Raw genomic sequence first — 25,755 nt, 5'->3', positions numbered from 1 at the left:
TCAGCTGTTGTGCAGCATAAGACATAAAAAGATGTGCCTTTTGTAATGAGCAGTAATACTTTACCCCAAAGAGGAATAGTAAATGGTTCATATGTACCATGTAGTGCAAATACAGTGTACACCGGGGGTTCTCAAATTGGGGGTCGTGAGGTTATTACATGGGGGGTGGCGAGCTGTCAGCCTCCACCCCAAACACTGCTTTGCCTCCAGCATTTATAATGGTGTTAAATATGTAAACAAGTGTTCTTAATTTATAAGGGGGGGGGGTCACACTCAGAGGCTAGCTATGTGAAAGGGGTCACCACTACAATAGTTTGAGAACCACACTCTTTTCTTCTTCTCCATAAACCTCTAATTTATATAATTCAGCCTTGCTTCAAATCAAGCAATAAAAGTTGCTGTTGGAACTGCAGTTTCTGCTTTGCATTGCCAGAGTTTATAATGAACTGTGCAGTCTTCACATTGCATGAATGCTGGGTTTTATATTTTAAAATATTTTTTTTACAATTCTATTAAATTATTGGTACACGACAGTAGTAATTTTGTCACTACTTAGAGACACTGAAGCTGCTTGTGCATTCATATTTACGTTCCCCTACATAAAAACAAATCTTGTCCTATCCTTTTTTTGACTACTGTGGGTACTCACAGATCCAAACACATTTCTGAGGCTGAATGTAACTTGAATATCCCACACATGTCCTGACTGTGACACTGACTCAATTGTTGCTTGACTCATCTGCTTGTCTCTCTCACCATCAGAAGTTGGTCCAATGAACAATATCATTTCACCCACCTTGTCTCTCTAATATCCTGGGACCAACACAGCTACAACAACACGGCATATCCTCTGCTTGAGTAACTTAAAGCTAAACTGAACAAAGCACTAGGGAATGGTTCAGCATTAGCCGCTAGAAACTAATAAGATTACCTAATACTGTAGGGGGTAGTGTTTTGAAAGGCACCCTTGGAGCCCAACTCCCACTGACTAACGGTGCCTTTGAAAATTTACTCATAAGTCTTTTTAAATTCCCAATTCCTGGTGTAGCTGACAAGCAATTTTGTTGCAACTCTTTGAAATACAAACTACTCTAAGCTGTCTGGTTCTGGGTCTTAACTTTGGAAAGGAACATCTTCTGGAGTACAATTCACTTCCTTAATTATTAAGTCATGTATAATTAGACTTGGCAGAATTTGACTTTATCAGTTTGATGGATAATATAAAAAATGTTTGTTTGTTTTAAGCATTTTTCTGACTTTAATCTATAACTTTTCACAGCAGCAGGAAATTATGGGGTATTTCAGACAGGTCAGCGAATAATTATTAATGACTGTAGATGTTGAGATTCAGAAAGTTAAAGCTTTGTAACTGCTAAAACACAACTAGTCAACATCACTTGTCAAAATATACAAAGTAAATTTGAGCCTTGACTCAAATTCTAGCAAGTTCTCGAGCAGCATTTTTCTTTCTTTCTTTGCCTATATGTACATTTTGATTATTATAGATGGGAATATTTGTGTGTATATGGTGAAATTGACATTTACCAATAAAAATCTACTACTTCCAAGCCTATGCATAATTAAATATGTTTGAATAGAGAACATGTTAGAAGTGACAAAGATTAGAGCAAAGAGTGATCCTTTCTTACACCAACATAGAACTTCTATTCTAAAAGAGCTTGGGTTGTGGATACAGAGACCACTTCTTCCTATCCTGTGAATTAGTGAGAATTATTTTAACACAAACTGCACTGCAGCAGTAATTTGTTCCATCAGATCCTCCTTGAGCAGTGGGAACAGAACCTTCGTTTTTCTTTTGCAGAACCCTAAAACGAAAGCGCAGATTGAAAACCTGGTACGGAATGGGATGAACAAGGAGCTGCGGGATCGCCTCTGTTGCAGGCTGACCTTTGGGACTGCTGGACTTTGTTCTGCCATGGGGGCAGGCTTTTGCTACATTAATGACCTTACAGTGATCCAGTCAACACAGGTAACTTGGGTAGCACTATACAGTCAGACTTTTTGTTTATACTTTCATAGTAATCATCTTGATCCCTTCAAATCTGCGGAACTACAGGGGAACTACAGGCCAGTCAGCCTCACCTCAGTCCCTGGAAAAATCATGGAGTAGGTCCTCAAGGAATCAATTATGAAACATTTAGAGGAGAGGAAAGTGATCAGGAACAGTCAGCATGGATTCACGAAGGGGAAGTCGTGCCTGACTAACCTAATTGCCTTCTATGATGAGATAACTGGCTCTGTGGATGAGGGGAAAGCAGTGGATGTGTTATTCCTTGACTTTAGCAAAGCTTTTGATACGGTCTCCCACAGTATTCTTGCTGGCAAGTTAAAGAAGTATGGGCTGGATGAATGGACTGTAAGGTGGATAGAAAGCTGGCTAGATCGTCGGGCTCAACGGGTAGTGATCAATGGCTCCATGTCTAGTTGGCAGCCGGTTTCAAGTGGAGTGCCCCAAGGGTCGGTCCTGGGGCCGGTTTTGTTTAATATCTTTATTAATGATCTGGAGGATGGTGTGGACTGCACTCTCAGCAAGTTTGCAGCTGACACTAAACTAGGAGGCATGGTAGATACACTAGAGGGTAGGGATCGGATACAGAGGGACCTAGACAAATTAGAGGATTGGGCCAAAAAAAACCTGATGAGGTTCAACAAGGACAAGTGCAGAGTCCTGCACTTAGGACGGAAGAATCCCATGCACTGCTACAGACTAGGGACCGAATGGCTAGGTAGCAGTTCTGCAGAAAAGGACCTAGGGGTCACAGTGGACGAGAAGCTGGATATGAGTCAACAGTGTGCTCTTGTTGCCAAGAAGGCTAACGGCATTTTGGGCTGTATAAGTAGGGGCATTGCCAGCAGATCGAGGAACGTGATCGTTCCCCTTTATTTGACATTGGTGAGGCCTCATCTGGAATACTGTGTCCAGTTTTGGGCCCCACACTACAAGAAGGATGTGGAAAAATTGGAAAGAGTCCAGCGGAGGGCAACAAAAATGATTAGGGGTCTGGAGCACATGACTTATGAGGAGAGGCTGAGGGAACTGGGATTGTTTAGTCTCCAGAAGAGAAGAATGAGGGGGGATTTGATAGCAGCCTTCAACTACCTGAAGGGGGGTTCCAAAGAGGATGGAGCTCGGCTGTTCTCAGTGGTGGCAGATGACAGAACAAGGAGCAATGGTCTCAAGTTGCAGTGGGGGAGGTCCAGGTTGGATATCAGGAAAAACTATTTCACTAGGAGGGTGGTGAAACACTGGAATGCGTTACCTAGGGAGGTGGTGGAGTCTCCTTCCTTGGAGGTTTTTAAGGCCCGGCTTGACAAAGCCCTGGCTGGGATGATTTAGCTGGGAATTGGTCCTGCTTTGAGCAGGGGGTTGGACTAGATGACCTCTTGAGGTCCCTTCCAACTCTGATATTCTATGATTCTATGAAATTATGCCTTTCATCTTCAAAATTCACAATGCATTTAAACTTACTTGACGCTATACATATGAATTGCGTCACCCATCACTGAAATCCAGCCTCATGGGTGGAATGTGGCAACTGTTCAACAGTACGCAGCAACAGCAAAAGGACAGGAAGTGTAAAAATACTCATCCAGCTAAACCTGCCCAAGGCATCTTAGGTAGGCCAGATGTAATTACCTAAAGTGAAGTTTTGCCAGTGAGCTAAAGCTTTTTGTGTTAACTTCAGGGGACTCATCTGACATTACATGAGCAACCAAAATGCTCTTGTTTGCAAGTCTTTGAAAGATATAAATAATGAGAAGGAATTTTCTATATTCTCTATTTTCAGGGTTTCTATACCCCTCCTCCCCCATCATGTGAGCAGCAATCTGGTGAGGGCGGGGGGCGCTTGCCCTTTTGAGAGGGTCTGAGTGTGATGAAGTGGGAATGTTTCTTAATATTTTGTATGATTACTGTGCATACCTCAGTTTCCCCTATGTGCTGCATGTTGAACTAGGTGCTGGGAAGAGTTGTTTACTCTGGCAGAGTCTCAGCAGAATATGGCCACTCCAATGGCTGGACATGTGGTGCCTGGCAACTATTGACCCTGGACTGTCCCCAACCCCCGCAGGAAGCCAGCTGGTTTTGTCCAGGTGCGGGACAGAGAGCTAAGGTAGATAACCAGGTGACCTTGTTCAGACCAGGAAGAGGAACAAAGGATGGAGGAGAGACCCTTGGTGTTGTATAGTGTGGGCTGCTGGAAGCAGGAGACACGCTTCTGGACTGGGGACAAAGGAGGAGGGGCAGGACTGACCCAGGTGGACTATGCTGTAACTTTTTCTATTCTCGATGCTAAGTAAGGACTTTCTATGCTGTGTTCCAGACATGTAATAAACCCTTCTATTTTTACAATGCTAGCTGAGTCACTGAGGTTGGGGGTGCATTGCTTCCTTTGGATGTGCAAGTCTCCCCCGAGGTGGCCAATTCGAGTGGACTCACTGAGTGAAATGGGTGCTGAAGGCTCTGAAGTTCGGACCCAGGAGGCAGTGAGGCTAAGGGGTTAACACACTAAAGGGCTTCTCCCAGGGACTGTTCCAGAGCTGTGCAAGGCACCAGACCTGTGGAGCCTTAACATTGAGGTTCTCTCCCTGCCCCTCATTTGAGCCAGCATCTGGAAAAGTCCTGCCCCTTTGGATGGGGAGCTGAGAACATGCATACTTCATGCATATCACAAACTGTAAAGCAGGAGGTGGATGGGAACACACATTGAGATGCATGGAGTAGTTCACATGTCTCAGATCTATTGTTTTAGATTATATTAATCTCCGTGGGGTGTTTGCATGCTGAGAACATCACATTGAAACGAATGTGCCACTTCACACCTTTCAGACCCTCCTATGCTGTCAGTGGATGTGTAAAGGAGCCCTTCCCATCCTCACTTCCTCTTTAAAGGACACTTCTGACTGCTCTAAAATCTGCATGCTTGCATTGGGTTCCTTGAAATTACAAGATATTTATGGTCACATAAATACCACCCTATACCGGAAACCTACTGACCGCTACACTTACCTACATGCCTCCAGCTTCCATCCAGGACACACCACACGATCCATTGTCTACAGCCAAGCTCTAAGATATAACCGCATTTGCTCCAATTCCTCAGATAGAGACAAGCATCTACAAGATCTCTATCAAGCATTCTTAAAACTACAATACCCACCTGCTGAAGTGAAAAAACAGATTGACAGAGCCAGACGAGTACCTAGAAGTCACCTCCTACAAGACAGGCCCAACAAAGAAAATAACAGAACACGACTAGCTGTCACCTTCAGCCCCCAACTAAAACCTCTCCAGCGCATCATCAGAGATCTACAACCTATCCTGAAAGATGATCCTTTACTCTCACAGATCTTGGGAGACAGACCTGTCCTCGCTTACAGACAACCCCCCAACCTAAAGCAAATACTCACCAGCAACCACACCTCACTGAACAAAAACACTGACCCAGGAACCTATCCTTGTAACAAAGCCCGATGCCAACTCTGTCCACATATCTATTCAAGTGACATCATCATAGGACCTAATCACATCAGCCATACCATCAGGGGCTCGTTCACCTGCACATCTACCAATGTGATATATGCCATCATGTGCCAGCAATGCCTCTCTGCCATGTATATTGGCCAAACCTGACAGTCTCTCCGCAAAAGAATTAATGAACACAAATCTGACATCAGGAAGCATAATACTCAAAAACCAGTGGGAGAACACTTTAACCTTTCCGGTCATTCTATGACAGACCTGCAGGTGGCTATTTTACAACAGAAAAACTTCAAAAACAGACTCCAACGAGAGACTGCTGAGCCGGAATTGATATGCAAACTAGATACAATCAACAAAGGATTGAATAAGGACTGGGAATGGCTGAGCCATTACAAACATTGAATCTATTTCCCCTTGTAAGTATTCTCCCACTTCTTATCAAACTGTCTGTACTGGGCTAGCTTGATTATCACTTCAAAAGTTTTTTTCTCTTACTTAATTGGCCTCTCAGAGTTGGTAAAACAACTCCCACCTGTTCATGCTCTCTGTATGTGTGTGTATATATATATCTCCTCAATATATGTTTCACTCTATATGCATCTGAAGAAGTGGGCTGTAGTCCACGAAAGCTTATGCTCTAATAAATTTGTTCGTCTCTAAGGTGCCGCAAGTACTCCTGTTCTTTTTGCGGATACAGACTAACACGGCTGTTACTCTGAAACTTGAAATTACCTGTGACTCGTGGGAGTGTAGAGTAGGGTTGGTGATTCAAACTTGGGGTCACTTGAACTAGGGTTTCCAGAGATATAACCTGGGAGGGGAAAATAGCCATTTTTCAAAAAAAAATTGGTGTGTTCTGGGGTTTTTTGTGCCGAGGTAGAGATCAAACTGTTGCTGTGATGCAGGTCAAAATGGTCTCAGTCAGTTTTGATCTCAGGTTTTGCATGGCACCTGCTAATTCTCTGGGGGACTCTGGAAAAATTGCTGCCCCAACAGACCCACTCCTTTGCTGTATTTGGCTCTGCGTCAACTTCTGCCTTAATTCCCCCTGCCTTCTTTTTGCCTCTTCTGCATGTAGTAGTGTCCTGGCTACTTCCTGATCTCTGGACAGATGACTGTGGTGTTTCCAAAGACACACAGCATGGAAGTTGATCGCTGAGGGAAAAGTATGTGCGCTGCCTGGGTTGGCAGCATGTGGATTCTTGGTGATTCCTGGATCATGAGGTGGCAGAAGTTTGCAGGAGAGCAAGAAGTACACCATGGCATGGGGATTGCTGGCTACAGGCTGATCTGGGTGAAGAGAGAGTTGGCTTGCATTAGCATCATGTTTTACCCACCCTGCAGCATCTAACTGGTGACTTCAGAGGTTATGATCTATTGGACCTCATGGTGATTCACTCAGGTGGAAATAATCTGTGTGTTTTTTGTTTTTTTGTTTTTTGTTTTTTTTTTATTCCTGGTATACACCTCAAACCATGTCTGATAGCAGATTTGGACGGCATCAGAAATGTGTGTCCAGGAGCTGTGTAATAATTTTCTCTGATTTGGCTGAACATTTGAATAATCGATACAGTGACAATATGAAAGCTGTTGAGTCAGAACAATATTAATCAGGAAATGGGCAGGTGTGTGGCTACCCAGTAAATGTATATTGCAGGGGTCAGCAACCTTTCAGAAGTGGTGTGCAGAGTCTTCATTTATTCACTCTGATTTAAGGTTTTGCGTGCCAGTAATACACTTTAACGTTTTTAGAAGGTCTCTTTCTATACGTCTATAATATATAACTAAACTATTGTTGTATGTAAAGTAAATAAGGTTTTTAAAATGTTTAAGAAGCTTAATTTAAAATTAAATTAAAATGCAGAGCCCCCAGGACCGGTGGCCAGGACCCAGGCAGTGTGAGTGCCACTGAAAATGAGCTTGCGTGCTACCTTTGGCACGCGTGCCATAGGTTGTCTACCCCTGGTATATTGTATGACACAAAAACATTCTTCTTTGAGTGATTGCACATGTCCATTCCACTTTAGATCCGTGCATGCCCCGTGCATGGCTGTTGGAGAACTTTTCCCCTCCCTAGTACCGGTTGAAGCGGTTTGAGTGTTCTGTTGCTGCACGCCACTGCATGCTGGTATAAGAGGGCAGAGCTGCCCCTGACCCCTCCCAGTTTCTTCTTGCCATCAGTGATGGTATTGGAAGTCTTGCTATTGTCAGTTTATTTCCCTCACTCTTTGCATAAAGTCTGTTTCTTGTTCAGTGTATAGTTAATGATAGGTTTTAGTTTTTGGTCTCTTTTGGACCAAATTTGATTTTCTGGTCCGGAACTGGTAGAGAGAGTCATACCTCTCTCTCTCTCTCTCTCTGGGGTTTAAGTCATAAAAATGGCCATACTTCAGACCATAGGTCCATCTAACCCAGGTTCCTGTCTTCCTGCAGTGGCCAATGCCAGGTTCTTCAGATGGAATGACAGAACAGGTAATCATCAAGTGATCCATCCCCTGTTGCCCATTCCCAGATTCTGGCAAACAGAGGCCAGTTATACCGTCCCTGCCCATCTTGGCTAATAGCTATTGATGGACCTAGCCTCCATGAATGTATCTAGTTCTTTTTTTGAACCCTGTGTGACAGACCCAGACCAGTGGGGTAAGGAGTCTGGTAGAGGGCAAATATACTGGTCACTGGATGAGTAGTTTTCTGTTCCCTGAGTGACCAGAGCAGGGGCTGCACTAGAGTAATCAGGAACCTGCTAGAACCAGTTAAGGCAGGCAGGCTAATCAGGGCACCTGGGTTTTAAAAAGGAGCTCACTTCAGTTTGTGGCGAGAGTGTGAGGAGCTGGGAGCAAGGAGCTGAGAGTGAGAGGGTGTGCTGCTGGAAGACTGAGGAGCACCAGCGTTACCAGACACCAGGAGGAAGGTCCTGTGGTGAGAATAAGGAAGGTGTTTGGAGGAGGCCATGGGGAAGTAGCCCAGGGAGTTGTAGCTATCATGCAGCTGTTACAGGAGGCACTATAGACAGCTGCAGTCCACAGGACCCTGGGCTGGAACCCGTAGTAGAGGGCGGGCCCGGATTCCCCTCAAACCTCCCAATTGACCTGGACTGTGGGTTCTTCCAGAGGGGAAGGTCTCTGGGCTGTTCCCCAACCCACATGGTGAATCTCTGAGGCAAGAAAATCTGCCAATAAGTGCAGGACCCACCAAGATAGAGGAGGAACTTTGTCACACCTGTTATAGTCTTGGCCTTCACAACATCCTCTGGCAAAGAGTTTCACAGGTTGACTGTGTGTTGTGTGAAGAAATAGTTCCTTTTGTTTGTTTTTAAACCTCCTGTTCTAAGTCCTGCTAGCTGTGTGCCAGGCCAGTGTCGGTCAGTGACCCACACCCCAGCTTCCTAAAATGTTGGGGGAGTTTCACATCAGTGATAAATATCACCTTTTACAGACGTTTTAAACCTCACTCAAAAAAAATAGAGCTGTGAGACTTAAATATTTCCTTATGGAGGCAGCACTTGGCCCTCCATTGGAGCTGTTGGGCTCAGAGTGCGCTCCAAGTGCGGCTCCATCTGTACAGAGTGTACCTCCTGAGAGGCCTTGGCACTGTGTTCTGTTGTAGGAGCTGGATTTTATAATGTACTATAAGAATTAATGTATGATTTGATTTCATCCTGTCAGCCACCCTTTTTGAATAGCAGAAAGGAATGACAGACCAGAACAATCCTTATGACTAATTATGGTCATCCTTTTGTTTTAGAATAAGTTATAAAGCTACTATGGTTTCCTATATGTATTACAAATTAGGAAGTAAGAGACAGGATTCTCTATTGTGTCTATGTTAAGTAGCTTAGAGGAACATTGAAGGCCTGGGTCTCAATGTAAATTGGCTTGGTTATTGATTGTAAAACTTAGCAAGGTTTAAGTTGCAATGCCCTTTTGCTCAATATAAAATACTACGGTTTGTATTCTCAATCTGTTTGTGTGAATGAGGAATGTATGCATTAGAAAAAGATAAGGTGTGAAGGCCATTGTTATAGCCAGAGTCAAGGAAGGAGGAGTGAAGAAACTTAAACATCAAAGAATCATCAACACGCATCCATAAGGAAGGGCAGATTGACAACCCTGAGGTAAAGGCTGGCACCCCTAAAGACAATTGATTAAATCGGAACAAAGAACAGGATGACCCTCTCGGAGGTGTATTGGAATGTTTACACCAATTAAGTAGTAACCGGTCACAAAGTGACACAGCAGAATCCATAGGCTTCAACAGAGAAGAAATCCTATAAGAACAGGGTGCTTTGCCATAGGACTTTGGGTTCGTCTTGCCACACTCCAGGAGCATCGGATCGCGACCGATAGAACCCCGCTCCCCTCTGCGACCAATCTGGCTGGCCACTAGATTGATCCATCCGAAGAAGTGGGCTGTAGTCCACGAAAGCTTGCTCTAATAAATTTGTTAGTCTCTAAGGTGCCACAAGTACTCCTGTTCTTTTTTTAGATTGATCCAGACTCCGGACTGGTAACTATAAACATCACTGCAGGACTGTGTGTGTGTGTGTGTGTCTATAAAGCATATGCTACTGTGGTATTCTCAATAAACGCTGTGTGTATTTACCTTCCTCTATAAAGATCCCGTGTGCTTTGTATGAGCATAACACTGTATCTCTAGAACTGATGAAGAGACCCAGATCTGCCAAGGACATGGTATGTTGTCCAGAAAGACCTTCGGTACCCAGGCCATCTACAAGCAAGAATTCTGAGAGGGACCCTGAAGGGAAGCATTCTCCAGCATGCTCATCTGCTGCAAAAGGGGGTTTGTCAAGCCCAGAACCTGTGCCAGATCTGTTGAGGCCGATTCCTGAAGTGTCTGTGTCGGACCCAAGATCCAAATTCGATATTGACTACACCAGAAGGGTACACCGCCGCTAGAGAATTACAGAACCTCTTGGTACCAGTGTCCCTTGTGGTTCAGGAAGGGTTTCAGCCCTCACTGGAAACTGGTCCCTACACCACCTCTGCAAAAGCATACAGTACTGATGCTACTTCTGGTGCCTAGGAGGCCTGTACATTCTAGGGGCTTGCCACCGTTAATATCCCTGTTGCCACCATTTCTGGGTTTGGCTTACTGGCCTCCTGTCCACAGGGTTCTGCTCCACCATTATCGCATGATTGAGCCATCTTCGTTGGATCTGGAAATGGGTCCTATTGTGCCCCACACCAGGTGGGAAGCTTTCCCTGCATCAGAGCCCTGTGGGGTCTGTGGATGTCCCAGCAGTGGGCACATCTCAAGGGGCAATGGCCTGTGTAACCATGGGACTTTCCATCACCATGTCAGTGGCTGTTCTGGACACGGTGGGGTGGCTCTCCTGCTGCTAGGACTTCTCCTCACTTGTCTGAGCTGGCTTCATCAAAGATCATCTGCACTGCAGACAACATTCTCTGACCAGGACTGAGCAACTGGAAGATGTTCAGACAGCTCCTCCGCTACAAGAGGCAGACTAGCCATTGCCTCAGTGTCCTGGTGTGTTTGTGTTCCTCATCACCAGATGAGGTGGTGAACTTTCCTTGACCACAAGAAGATGACAAGGCTCACTAAGAACTGCTTAAAAGGATGGCAGCAGTTTTACACATTCAAGGGAAGAGATCTGCAGACCCTCCACTTAACAGCGGCGATGCTTTGTGGCTAACACCAGTAGAAATGACTTGCTTGAAAGATATGAAGGAGGTGCTTCTGAACAGCAGAAAGCTTCAATTAGGCATGCTTACCTGGCCAAATGGAAACGTTTCTCTATTGGATCTCAGCAGAGAAATGTGTCTCCAGTGCATGCTTCCATTAACCACATTTTGGATTACTTGTTGCACCTAAAACATCAAGGCCTGACAGTCAGTTAGTTCCATTAAAGTACATTTGGCAGCCATTGCAGCATTCCACCCTCCAGTGGGTGAGTGCTCACTTTTTTTCCAACCCCATAACTATCAGATTTCTAAAAGGGTTGGACAGATTATAGCTTCAGGTGCAAGTATTTGTTTCCCCATTGGATCCTAACCTGGGCCTAACAAAATTAATGGGGCTCCCTTTGAATCTTAACTGTGCATTTCTTGGTTCTCAGAAGTTTGAGTTTTGCTCATTTCAGTATTCTGCAAGAGAACGATATACTGCCAAGCAATCTTAACTCTGCATTAACATTTTTTTGCCATTGAACCTTGAAAGTGTTACACAGCCTGGGCCCAGGGCATTGAAAAGATTGTCTAAAGCTCTAGGCCAAAGGCCATGGTTGACAACTGCTTTCCTCTGGCACACCGGAATTCTCAACCGTAAGAGTATAAAGATTATCTGTGCGGGAGACGGAATCTTCTCCTGGAGTGGCCCAAGACTGGGAAATGAGCTCCCCCAGGAACGAAGAACAGTCACAAACTGCACAGCGTTTTGCGTGAAGTGCCAGGTGCATTTCTTGACCTTGCCTTCTCTAATGTAAATCTATAGCAAAAGGTATATTTGGTTAATTAAAAAAAAACTCCTACCAAAACAACACACCACTGCACACACTTTCTTCTGGGGAGAGGAAGAGCGAACAACCACATGACAGATGAATAGTCATGTTGCTTAACACACTTATTGGAAGATGCTCAGATCCCATGGCAATGAGCGCAGTATAAAAGCTTCTGTAGAGCAGAATCTGTGTTGGCACTTGGTTTAGCTACAGTAGTGATAGGGATGATGAAACTTCTGAAGGAAAAAAGTCTAGTGGCCTTGTTTGCTAGATAAATGTCTTGTTGATGCAAAGGAAGTTAATTAGTCACTTCACTTCTTGACCTGTGTGGTGGTGAGTTTGGAGCTGTTCACGCTCCAAAGGCCTGAAAACTGCAGGCTGCCTCTGTGTTTTGGTCTGCTGAAAGTGTGAGTGAGCTTGGATTGGCTGACAGAATAAACGGTCTTGGCAGGAAGTGTAAAGTTTCATTTGATGCACTAGGGAATCAGTCTCTTTCTAGTGCTGTATCGTGTGAATTATGTTTTGTGTGTGGGTTATTGAAAGTCAAACTGGTTGGTATTTATTCTGTAAAGACTGTTTTTGGTTGTTTACTTTCTGTGGTTAGGTATGCTACTGTGATCTCGAGGAGCCAGCTAAAACTTACTTCTGAAGCAGAAAGGCTTTTGATTTAACCTGTTTGTGGAGTACTTTCAGTCTTCTTTGCTTTGGGATTTTAACTACAGTACATTAGAGATCAGGTATAATGGGAGTATGTTAAATGGGTAATCCTGATTTACTAAAAATTTTTAACTTCTTCATTCCCATAGCAGTACTTTTAAATGGCCTTTAGTGTAATTAAATTAGTTTCCTTTTAAGGGTTCCATTGAAGTCTTTGTTCTAAGTATATCCTGTGCTCCTTGGCACTGAGGTTTTGTGATTGAACTGGAGGTCATACAATCACACAAAGGCCTGATCCAGAGAGGTGCCCGGCACCCACTACTATTCGCTCTTGGAGGATTGTGAATGTTTAGCACTTTTCTGAATTAGGCCCAGGAATGCAGTATAAATCTGCAACAAGTATTAGTTTCTAGGCATTATGATTACATTTAGTATGTTACTGAAATCTACATCCAAAGACTCTTCCAACAGTGCTAGAAACACTATTGCTCTTTTAAAACTAATATCAGAAACACAAAATGCTGAGTCACATCGGGGTTGTGTCAGAGTAGGAGAAAATTCTAGCCTGTGTATGTCTGGATAAACATTAGATATTCAGCAAATCGATATTTTCCAAAGCTACCTGCCTTCATGTATGATCAAATGGCTTTGGTGCTCTAAGGGCCTCCGTGGTCTCTGCTCTCACACCACTTTGTGGTACACTGAGAACTGTAGTATCATAACTAAATGGTTAATGGTCCATATATGGTAATTAGTATGGAAGTGTTTGAAAGCGGTCAGTGGGGATGCTGGGAATGGAAAGCAGAGAGAAGTTCCAAAAGGGAATGGGATTTCAAATGATTCTTGTAGTTTAAATATTGGCGATACTCTGGGCTCTCCCTGTCAGCTTTCTCCTGTAGCACTGGCACAAAGTACAGATGTTGACAAGGTGGGAGCAATTCAGTCAACTCAAATCTCAGACTTGGGGTCTCTTACTGGCTACATGATATTTAAATGAGGTTGTGAAAAGACTTCCCTTATAGTGGATATTGTAACATGTCATAAGTGGCAGGTAAAACTCCCACCTGACTTGGAATGATATAAAACAACTGTTGTTTTACCACACAGTGAATATGCTCCATATGAAAAGTTTTAGTAAGTAAACAGTTCTTGTAGGTTGAATCTCTAGTCTGTAGAAGTAGGTGCAGTATGAAAAACCTGCCACAGTTTGGAGGAGAGTGTTATCATTTAGATTGTGGTAGTACCCAACCGTGCCAGGGACTTTCCAAACACAGACTGGGATGAGCTCTCTGCCCTAGAGAGCTCATACTCTGCAAAGACTAAGGCCTGGTTTACACGGCCAAGTTTTTTTGCTAAAAGGCAGCTTTTGGCAATGAAACAGCAGAAGTGTACGCGCTGCAAAGCCACCTTTTGCGACGAAACTCCTCCGTTGCAGCGCTGTAATCAAACCATCTCCATGAGAGTGATAAGGCTTTTTGCGCAAAGGTTTTATTGCCAAAGTGCCGGTGTAAACACCTTGTTTGCTTTTATCACTGTCATTGTCCTCTGGAGATGTCCCACAATGCCTGCAGTGACCGCGCTGCTCATTGTTTTGAACTCTGCAGTCTTGCAGGCATGTGTCTCTTCCCTTCTGACAGCTGGCATGCTGTGCTGCTCCTGGAATCATAGAGCAAATCTTTAACGTGGAATGTTCCTGCTTGTCTGCCACAGTACGTACACAGAGGCAGACAGACTTGTGTGTGTGTGTGTGTGACATGCTGTGCAGAGCCAGAGAGGGAGCCAGGGGCTGGTGTCAGGGGTTTCCCCCTGCCTCAGGACAGTTTGCTTTTGGCAGCTGTCTGAACTTAGGACACAACCATAGGCGCCAACTTTTCCAGGCGCCGGTGGGTGCTCACCCCTAGCCCCGCTCTGCCTCGCCCCCATCACAACCCCTTCCCCAAATCCCGGCCCCGTCTCTTCCCCAAGCATGCCGCGTTCCCCCTCCCCTCCCAGTGCTTACTGCTGCGAATCAGCTGTTTCCCAGGCGGGAAGCGCTGGGAGGGGGGAGAAGCAGAGCCGCGGCACGCTCAGGAGAGGAAGTGGAGTGGAGGTGAGCTGGGGCAGGGCAGGACAGCCCCGGAGCACCCACAGAGTTGGCGCCTGTGGACACAACATTCCAACACACTCACTCTCCCCCAGCACACACACTGTCTGTCTCTCCACCTTCATGCACACACACTCCGTCACACACTCTCTTCCTCCTTCCCCCCCCGCCGCCTCCCCTGCACTTCAGTTAAAAAGTGGCTGGCAATCTAGTAGGATGCCCATGGAATAATGGGATTGAGAAACCTACATCATGAAATGCTGTACCTGCCCCATGAGGCATTGCAACCGTTCCCAAAGCACCCTGCAGCCAGTTGCACAGTGGGATAGCGATCACAGTGCACTGCTTTTTGTCATTGCAAGAGCTGCTAGTGTGGATGCGCTCCAGCCAGGGCTGTCCCTAGGGGGGTGTGGGGCCTCGGACAAATCAGCCTCCTTGCCGGCTGCCGGGCCATTCCTTGCCTCCTCACCTGCTGCTCTCCTCCTCGCTGTCCGCACACCTGCCTGCTGCTCGTCTCCTCACCTGCCTGGCTGACTCTCGCCTCCCCGTTAGTTTCCTCGCCACCTGTCCAGCACTCCACTAGTCCGCCGTTCTCCTCCTCGCCGTCCGGCCGCCCACCCCTCCCCCTCCTTACTCCCCTTCCGCCTGCCTGCCTGCCACTCGCCTCCTCACCCCGCTCACCCTCCCACCTCACCTGAATATTGGGACAAATGGCATCCCGATTGTACATCGGTCAGGACGTGGGACAAAGGGCTAAATATTGGGACAGTTCCTATTTTATCAGAGCACAGGGGCCCCCAAAACGCAGGGCCCGGGGCGGTTGCCCCGATTTGCCCTACTCAAGGGACAGCTCTGGCTCCAGCGACACAAGGAGCACAGTGTGGGGATGCAACAGCAGTTTAATTAAAGCGGTTTAATAAAAGTGGTCTAACTTTTGGCGAAAAATCTTGGCAGTGTAGACATAGCCTGAGGCAGATGTGGGAGAGAGGAGAGGGGATGTAACATACCAGGCTAGTGATAGGCCCCCATAATTCTGCCGTATGTGCAAAGAAGGATTTGAAAGCTGGGCATGGCCTAAGGATGCTGGAGCTGGGCATTGCTGGGTGGAAGGAAGCAAAAGGGATAAATGGTGGCATGCAAGATAGGGAGGGGAATTTAGGCCATGTCGAGCCTACCGCTTATGTCAGCAAAACTTACGTCACTCAGGAGCGTAGGAAAAAACCACCGCCCTGAACGACAAGTTTCACCAGTCTAAATGGTAGCATGCATCGCGCTGTGTCGGCAGGAGAGCTTCTCCAGCCAACATAGTTACTGAAACTCTTGGAAGTGGTTTTATTATGGTGATGGGAGAGCTCTTTCTCGTCGGCAAAGAACAGCTACACGAACGATTTTACAGTGGCGCAGCTGCATTGGTACAGCTGTGCCGCTGTAAGCTTGCTAGTGTAGACGTGGCTTAAGTGCAATTGTTAATGGCAAATTCAGTTAATTTAGAGATTACCTAAATGGAAGTGAGCAATTGCACCACTTCTCCTAGTGGCCAAGAAATCGCCTATTACATATTCTCCCACTGCTATAGAGTAGCAGCACTGTCAATCCCAAGCATTCAAAAATGAATCCGTTCCCCAAAATAATAAGAAAAAAATTGCCTTCTGGGCTTTTGCAAATGTAGGGTTCACTTTTTAAAATTGTTACTTGCATGGAAGCTGAGATTCTCACAATCCCATGACTCCAGGAGCTGGGGCTTTAAGAAAACTCAGAACGTGGAGGTTCATCATAATCACAAGAGTTGGCAGCACTCAAATAGATGAATGCAATTGTCTCTTAACCAAAGCAATTTAAAAAAACGAAACCTCTTTGTGAGAGAACATAAATTCACAGTGCAGTCAAGAGCATGAGAAAGATAAAAGCTGTGTGAACAGAACATACTGAGCATCAGATAAGCATGTTAACTAGCCTGTCAGAAATCCCATGACTGAAATTTGTGCTGGCTGAACTATCCTGAGCTTGTCAGCATCTGTGCTGTGCCAGTTTCTGCATGGGGGAGGGAGGGCAGCTGATATACAGAGCCCTGAACATATCAGGGTTTTTGAAGAGTTCAAGGAAAATCTCAGTCCAAAGACTGCAGAGGCAAGGATCTCAGGATTTATAAGTGTGAAATGGAAATTATGTATCATTGTGTCCGTTATGCAAAGATGGGCATTTTACCTCTGAGTTTGACTAAAATAAATGTTAGACATTGTCTCTGCATTAATCTTCCCATCTGTTGGGTTCTGTAGGAGCTACTTTCATATAATGCAAGCAATAATACGTGGTGCTGCTGACCTGCTTATGTGATCTCATTTGGGTGGATGGAGTCAGGTTTAAATTAACTTTGCTCATTTCTCTTTGACAATTTCCAGTGGGTCATGATCACCCCCTTCACAGGTAAGTGAAAATCCTTTACGGAAGTCCAATGGGGCTCAATCTTGACATTGCTTCTATTCAGCATTTGTGAAGCTTCAGAGCGTGACTCGAGATGTGGTGGCCTACAATTCCATCAGTATGCAGAAAGACCATAACTTTCTTCTTAGCGTATGTGTTTGTGTGAATCCCAGTCTAGGTGCACCTGCACATTATGTGCACGAGATTGGGATCTGTGAATAGCAGTGTCAATTGGGCCATGCCTGGCCATGAATGTTACTTTAAGGGCAGAGCAGCTGCAACTATCCCTCTCTTCTCTTATCACCTGTGGCGGTAAGATGGAACAAGCTGTGTCCGTCCAAAACCCCTTAGCAGAATTATTCTCATAAATTGGGATTAATTCCCTTCAAATAGCTCCCTCTTTGATTTGAGTTACCAAAAAACCCAACAAAAGATTTAAATTTAAAACTTTTCCTCAGCTCTTTGCATCCCTGTCTGGGCCTAAAATGGTACATTCAAAATCCTTTGGTTTCAAACAGTGTCTGTTCTGCCAAGGACTCATTCCTATTACAGACTGCCACAGCAACTGTCTTTATCTTGGTGAGAGCCATGTGCCAGATTGTCCTGGTTGAAAAGGAACCGTGTTACACCGAGCAGCAGACTCTCGGGACACTCAGCTTAAGCTATGCTTTCTCAAACAATCAATAAGGGAATTCAGACACTAGCAAGGATCAACCTCCAAATGGATCTGATCTCTTCTGTGCCCTGATATGGGACCTCTGAAGACCACCTTGGTACCAACAGCCACTCGAGCACAGAGGACCAGTATCACCACCTCACCGAGGCAAGGGAAATCTGAACATCGGATAGATATGGCTCCTTGCACTGATCCCCCTCCCATTCTTCCCACAAGAAGTTCAAACCCTTGCTCTCCTCCGAGATACAGAGCACTAATCCCGCTTGTTCAATAGGGGCAGAGGATGCTGGCTCTATCTCCAGCTCACCATTGAAGAGGCACAAGTTACTTGGTGCCTACACTTGACAATACTAGTGGCAGTTAGCCATTGGCACCTGCATAGACATTGTACTGTCACCAGTACAGACAATGGAAGCATTAATGGTACCGGCTAATTCAGTGTTAGAGGATGTTTGTCATGTCTCTGACATCGCCCTTAGCACCGATGACACTACACTTGCCTCTCCAGCATTATGATACAGAAGTCACCTCAAAGATTGGCACCACCTCTGGAGGAAGCTTATTGCTCATCTCCATCACCAGGGACACACCTTCTCTCTGCTGTCTAGCAGGGAGTCTTCTCTTCAATCCTAAAGCACAAGGGAAGGTCTCTGCCTAAATACAGGGACACTCCAGAGCTTCGACTCATCTGCCTTAGCCATGGTAATGGCCTGGTCAACCTTACCAGAACCAGTTTTATCCCTACAATGCTCCACCTTAGTCATAGGTATATACTGGGGATCTCAGTCTAGAGCAGCCAGGAGGCAATCTCCCTCCTACCATGTCAGCAAATAGAGGTCACACTCCCCTTCTGCTGGAGGAACAGACAAGTCTAAAGCATCCTGAGCAACACCCTTAATCTTCTCCCAGAGACCCATCGCTGTCCTCTCCTGACCAGTTTCTTCAACTCCTGCACTGACTTCTGATGACTTTAGAGCATTCCATGAAGCTGCTACCCTCATGTTGCAGAGACACTCAAAATAGAGACCCAGTAATTGAAGCAAAAACTTGTGAGCTTTTTGAAATACTGTATTCTTCCACTCCAAGAATAGCACTGTGAATTAATGAGAGCATCTTAGAACCAACCTAGACCCCTGTGGCAGATACCAGCAACTTTACCACCACCAGCTAAGAGCAGAAATGAAGTATCAAATACCACAAAATGGTTGGAGCATCTGTCCAACACTGGATTCTTTAGAGGTCTCTGCAGTCCAGGACAAGACCAGTGTGCTAGCACCCAAAGAAATCAGCTGTCATTGAAAGAGAGGCTTATTTGTCAGCAACACTCAACTTGGTCATCAGTTATCAAGCCTTATTTACAAAATACCCTATCCTAAATCAGATAACTGTATCCCCTTCTTGGCTGAACTTCAGGAATCCAGAGTTAAAAGCCATCATTGCTGAAGGCCAGCTTGTGGCAAAAGCATCTGTACAGGCAGCCATAGATCCCTGATCATGGTGGAGCCTTATGTGCAGAGAATCATGGTTACAGACCTCTGGAATCCCTTGGGAGCTGCAAAATACAGTTGAGGACTAACCCTTTAAGAGCACGGACCCTTGTGTGCACCTACGGATGAAGTTACATTTCTTAAAAGGCACCAGGGCTACACTTTGCTCATTGGGTATCTACATCTCTACCCCAAATTGCAAGCTTTTAAATACCAAGGGCAATCTATACAGAAGACACCTGCATACCCTTAGCAATGGTTTTCTGCATACCCACCTGGAAAGAAGTGAGTTTCTGGTTAACTTTCATCTGCTTTTCAGACTGCAGGTTTGATACCTATTAGACAAGCAATCCCCAAATCCTAGCTTTTGGATATTGGCTTGCTTTCTTCCATCAGGCTTGGTCTGCAGTAAAAGTGCTGAAAGTTGTCTCGTAGGACTATTCCATCCAGTTTGATCGTTGCCTCCTACCTATCCCTCTTCATGGACCCTTCTGATGAAAATAAACTAAAAGTGGCTTCTCTGATTCCTCTAGGAGCCCTAGGAGAGGTAACTTATTTGGAATTCAGTGGACGTTTAATGTTCTTGAGATCTCCTTATTCCAAAGAAGAAAGGGGAGCCTTGTCTGATCCAGTTTTGTGATTCAGAATGGTAATGTTTTCCACCATATGTTCTCTTCATACTCAAGACTGGTTTGTGGCACTCTGCCTCCATGACACTCACTTTCATATCTCAATCCATCCAACCCATGGTAGATCATCTACAATTCACAGCAGGGCCCAGTCATTACCAATACGAAGTGCTGCCATTTGGTCTCTCCACAGTAAATTGTTTTTATAAAATGCCTAATTGTTGTGGCAGCACATGTAAGGAGAGATGACATTCATGTTTTCCATATCTGGATGATTGGCTGAATTCAGACAGCTGAGCCACATGGTAAACTATGAAAAATCTCTCTGCGTATCAGTTTTTAGAAACGTCAATCTATTCAAAATCAGCAAAAATATATTTTCCCAAATATAGATTTTTGTTCTATCCAGATGATTGACACCACAGAAAAAACCTGCCACAAACTTCTGAGCCACATGTTAGCTTGCACATATGTGACATTACTAAGCAGACTTCATCTATGTGCATTAAAGGCTGGCTAAAGTCAATGTATCACACTGCAAAACATCAAATAAGCATGCCAGTTCTACTCTGGGCTCCCAGCTTGTCAGTACCGAACAGGCGGTCAAACCAGCTGGTACCCCTCTCCACACTACTGCCTACAAAGACATTGGTCACAGCTGCATCAGGAACAGGGTGCAGTGCATACCTGGACCACCTCCATATACAAGGACCTGCACCCCAAAAGGGCATGAGGCTACACATAAAACCTCTTGTCATGACCTGCCCCTTCCTGGGCGCTCACCATATTTATCAGGGTCTGTGGATCACTAGTGCAGCCATTTAACCTCTCTAGTCTTCTCGGGGTATGTACCTATCTTGGCTGCTTATCCTGATTCTGTTTTCGAGGGCCTTGCAACTCCCTTCCAAAACCCACCAACTGGCTACACTTCCAACTGCTTGGTTTGATAAACAGTAAATTTATTTAACCTGACTAGACATAACAATGGTCAGTAACCTTTCTAGTTCTTGCACTGAAAGGGACATTCTACGCTTTAGAGAACCTAGTGGAGCTTCCTCTCCTCACAGAAGCCACTCAAAGAATCTTCTCTCCCTCTCTCCAGGAGTCAACTGCTGTTCCTTCAAATTAACCTGCCGCCACCGAATTACAAGCTGTTATGTCTGACCCTTCACACAATATTCCGTAAAGATAAGGTGGTTGTTGAGACCTCATCCCAAATTTATTTCTGAACTTGTCACACTTATTTGAACCAATCTACCTGTCTTCATTCCAAAACCCCATTCCTCTCCAGTGGAGAAGAAATTCCCCCACTTTAGATGTTTGTTTTTAGGCCTGTGATAGGACAGAGCCCTTCAGACACTTCGTGTCTGGTGGTGGTGGTTGTTGTTGTTGTTGCCATTTCTCGTATTTCTAAGGGACAAGTAGTTTCCAAGATAATATCTGAACCTAAGTGAATTACAGTGCATTTCAGGCTGCTATCACATGGCTGGTACCAAAGCTTATTCCACTAAAGTGTGCTTTAGAAACATCCACATACCTGAATTTTGTAAGGCAGTTAGTGGCAAGCAGGACTCCTCACTCCCATCTTCCAAATGGGCCTCTGCTCATCAGTCATTTAGAATTGGAGATGCATCTTAGCTGACCTCTTGAAGAACCACAGTTACTATAAGGTAAGTAACCATTCTGTCTTCTAGTGCAGGCAGTGCCATCTCCCATATCCTCCACTGTCTGAAGGGAACTGGGAGATTTGAGAAAAGCAGTTGGTTCAAGCTAGATCCAATAAGATGGTGACGTTATCGAAAACACTTTGGAATTGGCAGCTTTTCATATTCATTTTAAGAGAGGGCCTCTCACCACTGGGGATCAAAATGGTGCTTACTGCATGCATCAGTGCTCCTAGATACATTTGCTACATAGCAACAATTGCCATAAACAACTTCTAATATCTAAAAAGTAAATAACTGAATATTCAGGCCATGCTAGACATATTTTTAATGTTAGCATTATCAGTAGTAAATATCCTATTAAAGATAAACAGGGTGAACTAAATACACTTATGAGAACTGCTTCACCATTGGGGTAGGTGTGTAAATTCACTTGTAATGAAAGACTGTTGTATACGGAGTCACATTTTCTAAAGTAATGTGCAGTGTTGAAAGGATAATTCTCTTTAGATAAGAAGTGAGAGCTAGTACATATTCTGTTCCGTAGATTGTGCTCTAAACACAAGCACGAAGACTTAAGTGAACTACTTATATAACAAAGGTAGCCCTTTTGTGTGTGTGAATTATTCAGATTTTTCTTTTATGAATTGGTTCATTATTTACAGTTATCTGACAGATGGTTTGAGCATGTTTCATCCTGTGGATTAATCTCAAGTATTTGCTGCTTCGAGGATTTGTTACCTAACTTTCTGTCCGTTCTGTCTGGTCATCTGTTTCTGCTCCCTGACTAGATTCTCATGGGTATTTGCAACCTTTCTCTTCCTGTGAACACTCTAGGAACAAAAATGTACTTTTCCTGCAAACGCCATTAAAGCAGATTTTCTGTCTATTTGAACCAATGCTTATTCATGCTCATTTTTTATCATTAACCCAGCTCTAGTGAAGCAAGTCTTATTCCCATTATTGTGGCATAATGAATTCTAAACCGAGTAATCTTTGAGCTGTGTGCACTATCATGGACCTAACTCTTCATGCTTCTGTTTTGCTGCAGGGAATGTACAAATACCTTGAGAGGTGTTTTCAAACTTCAGGCAGAGAGGCTTCGTTGTTGGATATGACACGCGAGGTCAGGTGACCAGCAGCTGCAGCAGTAAGAGGTATGAGGATTGATTCCATTTGAAAGACTAGAATTTTAAGTGTGGCTTAGAATGTTTCTCTTCATATGGGGAATTTATCAGGAATTTAGTCAAGTATCAGAGGGGTAGCCGTGTTAGTCTGAATCTGTAAAAAGCAACAAAGGGTCCTGTGGCACCTTTAAGACTAACAGAAGTATTGGGAGCATAAGCGTTCGTGGGTAAGAACCTCGCTTCTTCAGATGCCTAATTATAGGCATGTCGCAGTTAGTGAAAAGATCAAACAGTGGACGGAAGTGGGAGACCAGTGAAGTGAGGGTTACAATAATGTCATATGACTATTTATTTTGGTTTGTTATGTGGACTTATTGATGGTTTCATTATGTGTTATATTCATGTTACATGTTGGATTCAAAGCTGAATATATGAATAGGGCTGATTTAATGAATGTTGTACATATGTTATAATACTCACATGAATGAGATTAAAGAGGGAATTAGAAATCAACATGCATGGAAAACACTTTATCCATTCCAAGATTATGTAAATTATGTATGCTCTTTATCACAATTCTTCCACAACATGAAGAAAAATGAAACCAAACTTCCCAGTGACTTTGAATTCTTGTGTAAATGCAAGAAACAAATCATCATCCCCAGAGGAGTCACCATCTATAACCCTCTGATCCTTACATACAACTTCAAATATGCGGAACAGCTCTGCAGAAGGACTTCAGAAAAAACTGAGGAACCATCTCCTGTACCTCACATCTCCCGAAGGAACTACCTCAAACAAGAAATCATTACATGCTTCCCACACACTGGAAGGATGACCAAGGAAACCTGCCTGGAGATCATGCAAGAAACCCAAAATATCAAAAAACCTGATGACAGCCATCCAACACAAACAAAAAGGTGGAAACCAACTACAACAACTCCACAACCCACAGAACACCATCTCCGAGAGAAACCAGGACTCACCACATGGATGTTAAGCGACACCCTATCATCATCAGCTTATCAAGAAAACCCCTAACTAGAACCACATTCTGTGTACTCGCCAAGGGACTGATCATCTGCTCCATCACAGAACCTGATATCATACTCACGTGGAGAACTAGAAGAATTCTTTCACAACAAAGACTACATCACCCACAACTACCACGTCCCCACTGATAGTCATAAGAGAAAAGAAACATCTGACTGGACTCCTCACAGAGAACGAAACCACACACTTGATCATTATGTTGATTGCTTCAGGACAAAAATTGACTGAAATAGTTAAAATCACATCCACCACAATCTCTCCACTGCTGAGAGGATAGCTATACAATCCATGAAATCCAACCACAAGATAGTGATCAAGCCAGTAGATAAGAGGTGCTATTGTAATTCCTAACCTCAATGACCTACATCAACAAGGCCAACTGACAACTCTGACATCACCTACTATAAAGAAACCAAAGAAGATTGCACACTACTATTCACCCAGGAGTTTAAGGATGTCATCAAATCCTTCCTTCCCCAAACCACTCCAAGAGAATCTCTACAGCCCCACCGTTCGTGAACCCTTTCCCCTCCAGGGACCTATTACATGCTTCCCAAGATACGCAAATAAGGAAAACCAGGCAGATCCATCTTATCTGGCTGCAACACTCTTACTGAAGGAATATCAGGACTCACAAAAAACATCCTCAAACAGTTCACCACACAAAGGGCCGATTTTATCCAGGACACGCCAACTTCCACCAGAAGCTCCATAACATTAACAGCCTCCTTCGCAACACTGTCCGTGTCACCATGGATGTCACCTCCTATCCATCAACATCTGTAACCCTGATTGCATTGCTGCCTGTCTCAAATATCTGCAAGACCAATGAACAACTCTCAGATATCCACCTCAAACACATTGCCAAACTTATCCATTTCATCCTCACTTACAATCATTTTACATTCAACAGACATAGACTTCTGGGAGGGAGGCTGGCTCATCTCATCAAAAGAGCTTTAAACTAGGAATTTGGGGGAGACAGTTGGGAGATGTCCAGTTAATCTCCACACCAGATTATAACATTGAGAGGGAGGACGAGGAGATAAGAACGGATATAGCCGGGGGGAAGAGATTGGAGATAAGGGGGGGCGGAGGATGGATACTAGACTAATAGGTTATACTAGCAGTACAGTGTCCATACCAAATGGGATAACAAATGTGAGAGAGGCCAAAAGGCATAAATTAAGATGTTTATACACCAATGCAAGAAGCCTAGGTAACAAAATGGAGGAATTGGAGCTCCTGGTCCGAGAAACGAAACCAGATAGCATGGGAATAACTGAAACGTGGTGGAATGGTAGTCATGACTGGAGTACAGGTATGGGAGGGTATGTGCTGTTTAGGAAAGACCAGAACAAAGGTAAAGGTGGGGGAGTAGCATTGTATGTCAATAATGAGGTAAACTATAAAGAAATAAGTGATGGAATGGATAAGGCGAAGTCTGTCTGGGCATTACTCACATTGGGTAAAAGAACTACTAGAGCCTCCCCTGGGACAGTGCTTGGCGTGTGCTATAGACCGCCGGGATCTAGCCTGGATATGGACAGAGAACTCTTTAACGTTTTTAGGGAAGTAAATCCTAATAGGAACTGTGTAATCATGGGAGGACCGGCATGTGGCTGTGGGGCCGCAAGCTCTGCGCCGTGGGTGAGCGCCGGGCCAGGATCCGGGGGGAGGCGGGGGGCTGGGAGAAGTGCGGGGTTCGGGGGGTCCCGGGGCAGGAAGGGCGTGAAGGGAACATGGGGGGGTACAGGGGGCTCAGGGTCCCTGGGGAGGAGGCAAGAAGAGGGGTGCAGGGGAAATGGGGGTAGCAGTTGGGCGATGTGGGGGCTCAGGGGGTCCCTGAGGAGAAGGCAGGAGGGGTGAGGAGGTCATGGGGGGCAGCGGAGATGTAGAGGATCAGGGGACAAGTGGAGACTTGGGGAGCTCCTGGGAAGTTGGCAGGAGATGGGGCTGAGCGGCCTTGAGTGAGTT

The 25,755-nt window shown here is 44.8% G+C and overlaps 1 protein-coding gene across 9 annotated transcripts in view; it reads left to right on the top strand.

The window, feature by feature from the left end:
* LOC135975968 (glucose 1,6-bisphosphate synthase-like) overlaps positions 1–25,755 on the top strand; it is a 316,498-nt gene that overhangs the window by 283,995 nt on the left and 6,748 nt on the right. For 4 of the 9 annotated variants that reach the window (XR_010593192.1, XR_010593193.1, XR_010593191.1 and 1 more), the window contains exon 2: positions 22,650–22,755. Coding sequence is in view for 3 of the 9 variants with exons in the window: in XM_065570142.1 (XP_065426214.1) it covers positions 1,823–1,990; positions 22,650–22,733 (252 nt within the window). In the remaining 6 variants the exon portion in view is untranslated. Of the gene's footprint in view, positions 1–1,822; positions 1,991–6,581; positions 6,809–22,649; positions 22,756–25,755 lie in introns of those variants that run through there. The other 5 variants (XR_010593189.1, XR_010593188.1, XM_065570142.1 and 2 more) reach the window with 3 other exon arrangements.

Source organism: Chrysemys picta, chromosome 16 (genome assembly GCF_011386835.1).
Source record: "Chrysemys picta bellii isolate R12L10 chromosome 16, ASM1138683v2, whole genome shotgun sequence".
NCBI lineage: Eukaryota > Metazoa > Chordata > Testudines > Emydidae > Chrysemys > Chrysemys picta.
The sequence above is the reverse complement of the archived record's forward strand: the minus strand, read 5'-3'. Positions and strand labels throughout refer to the sequence as shown.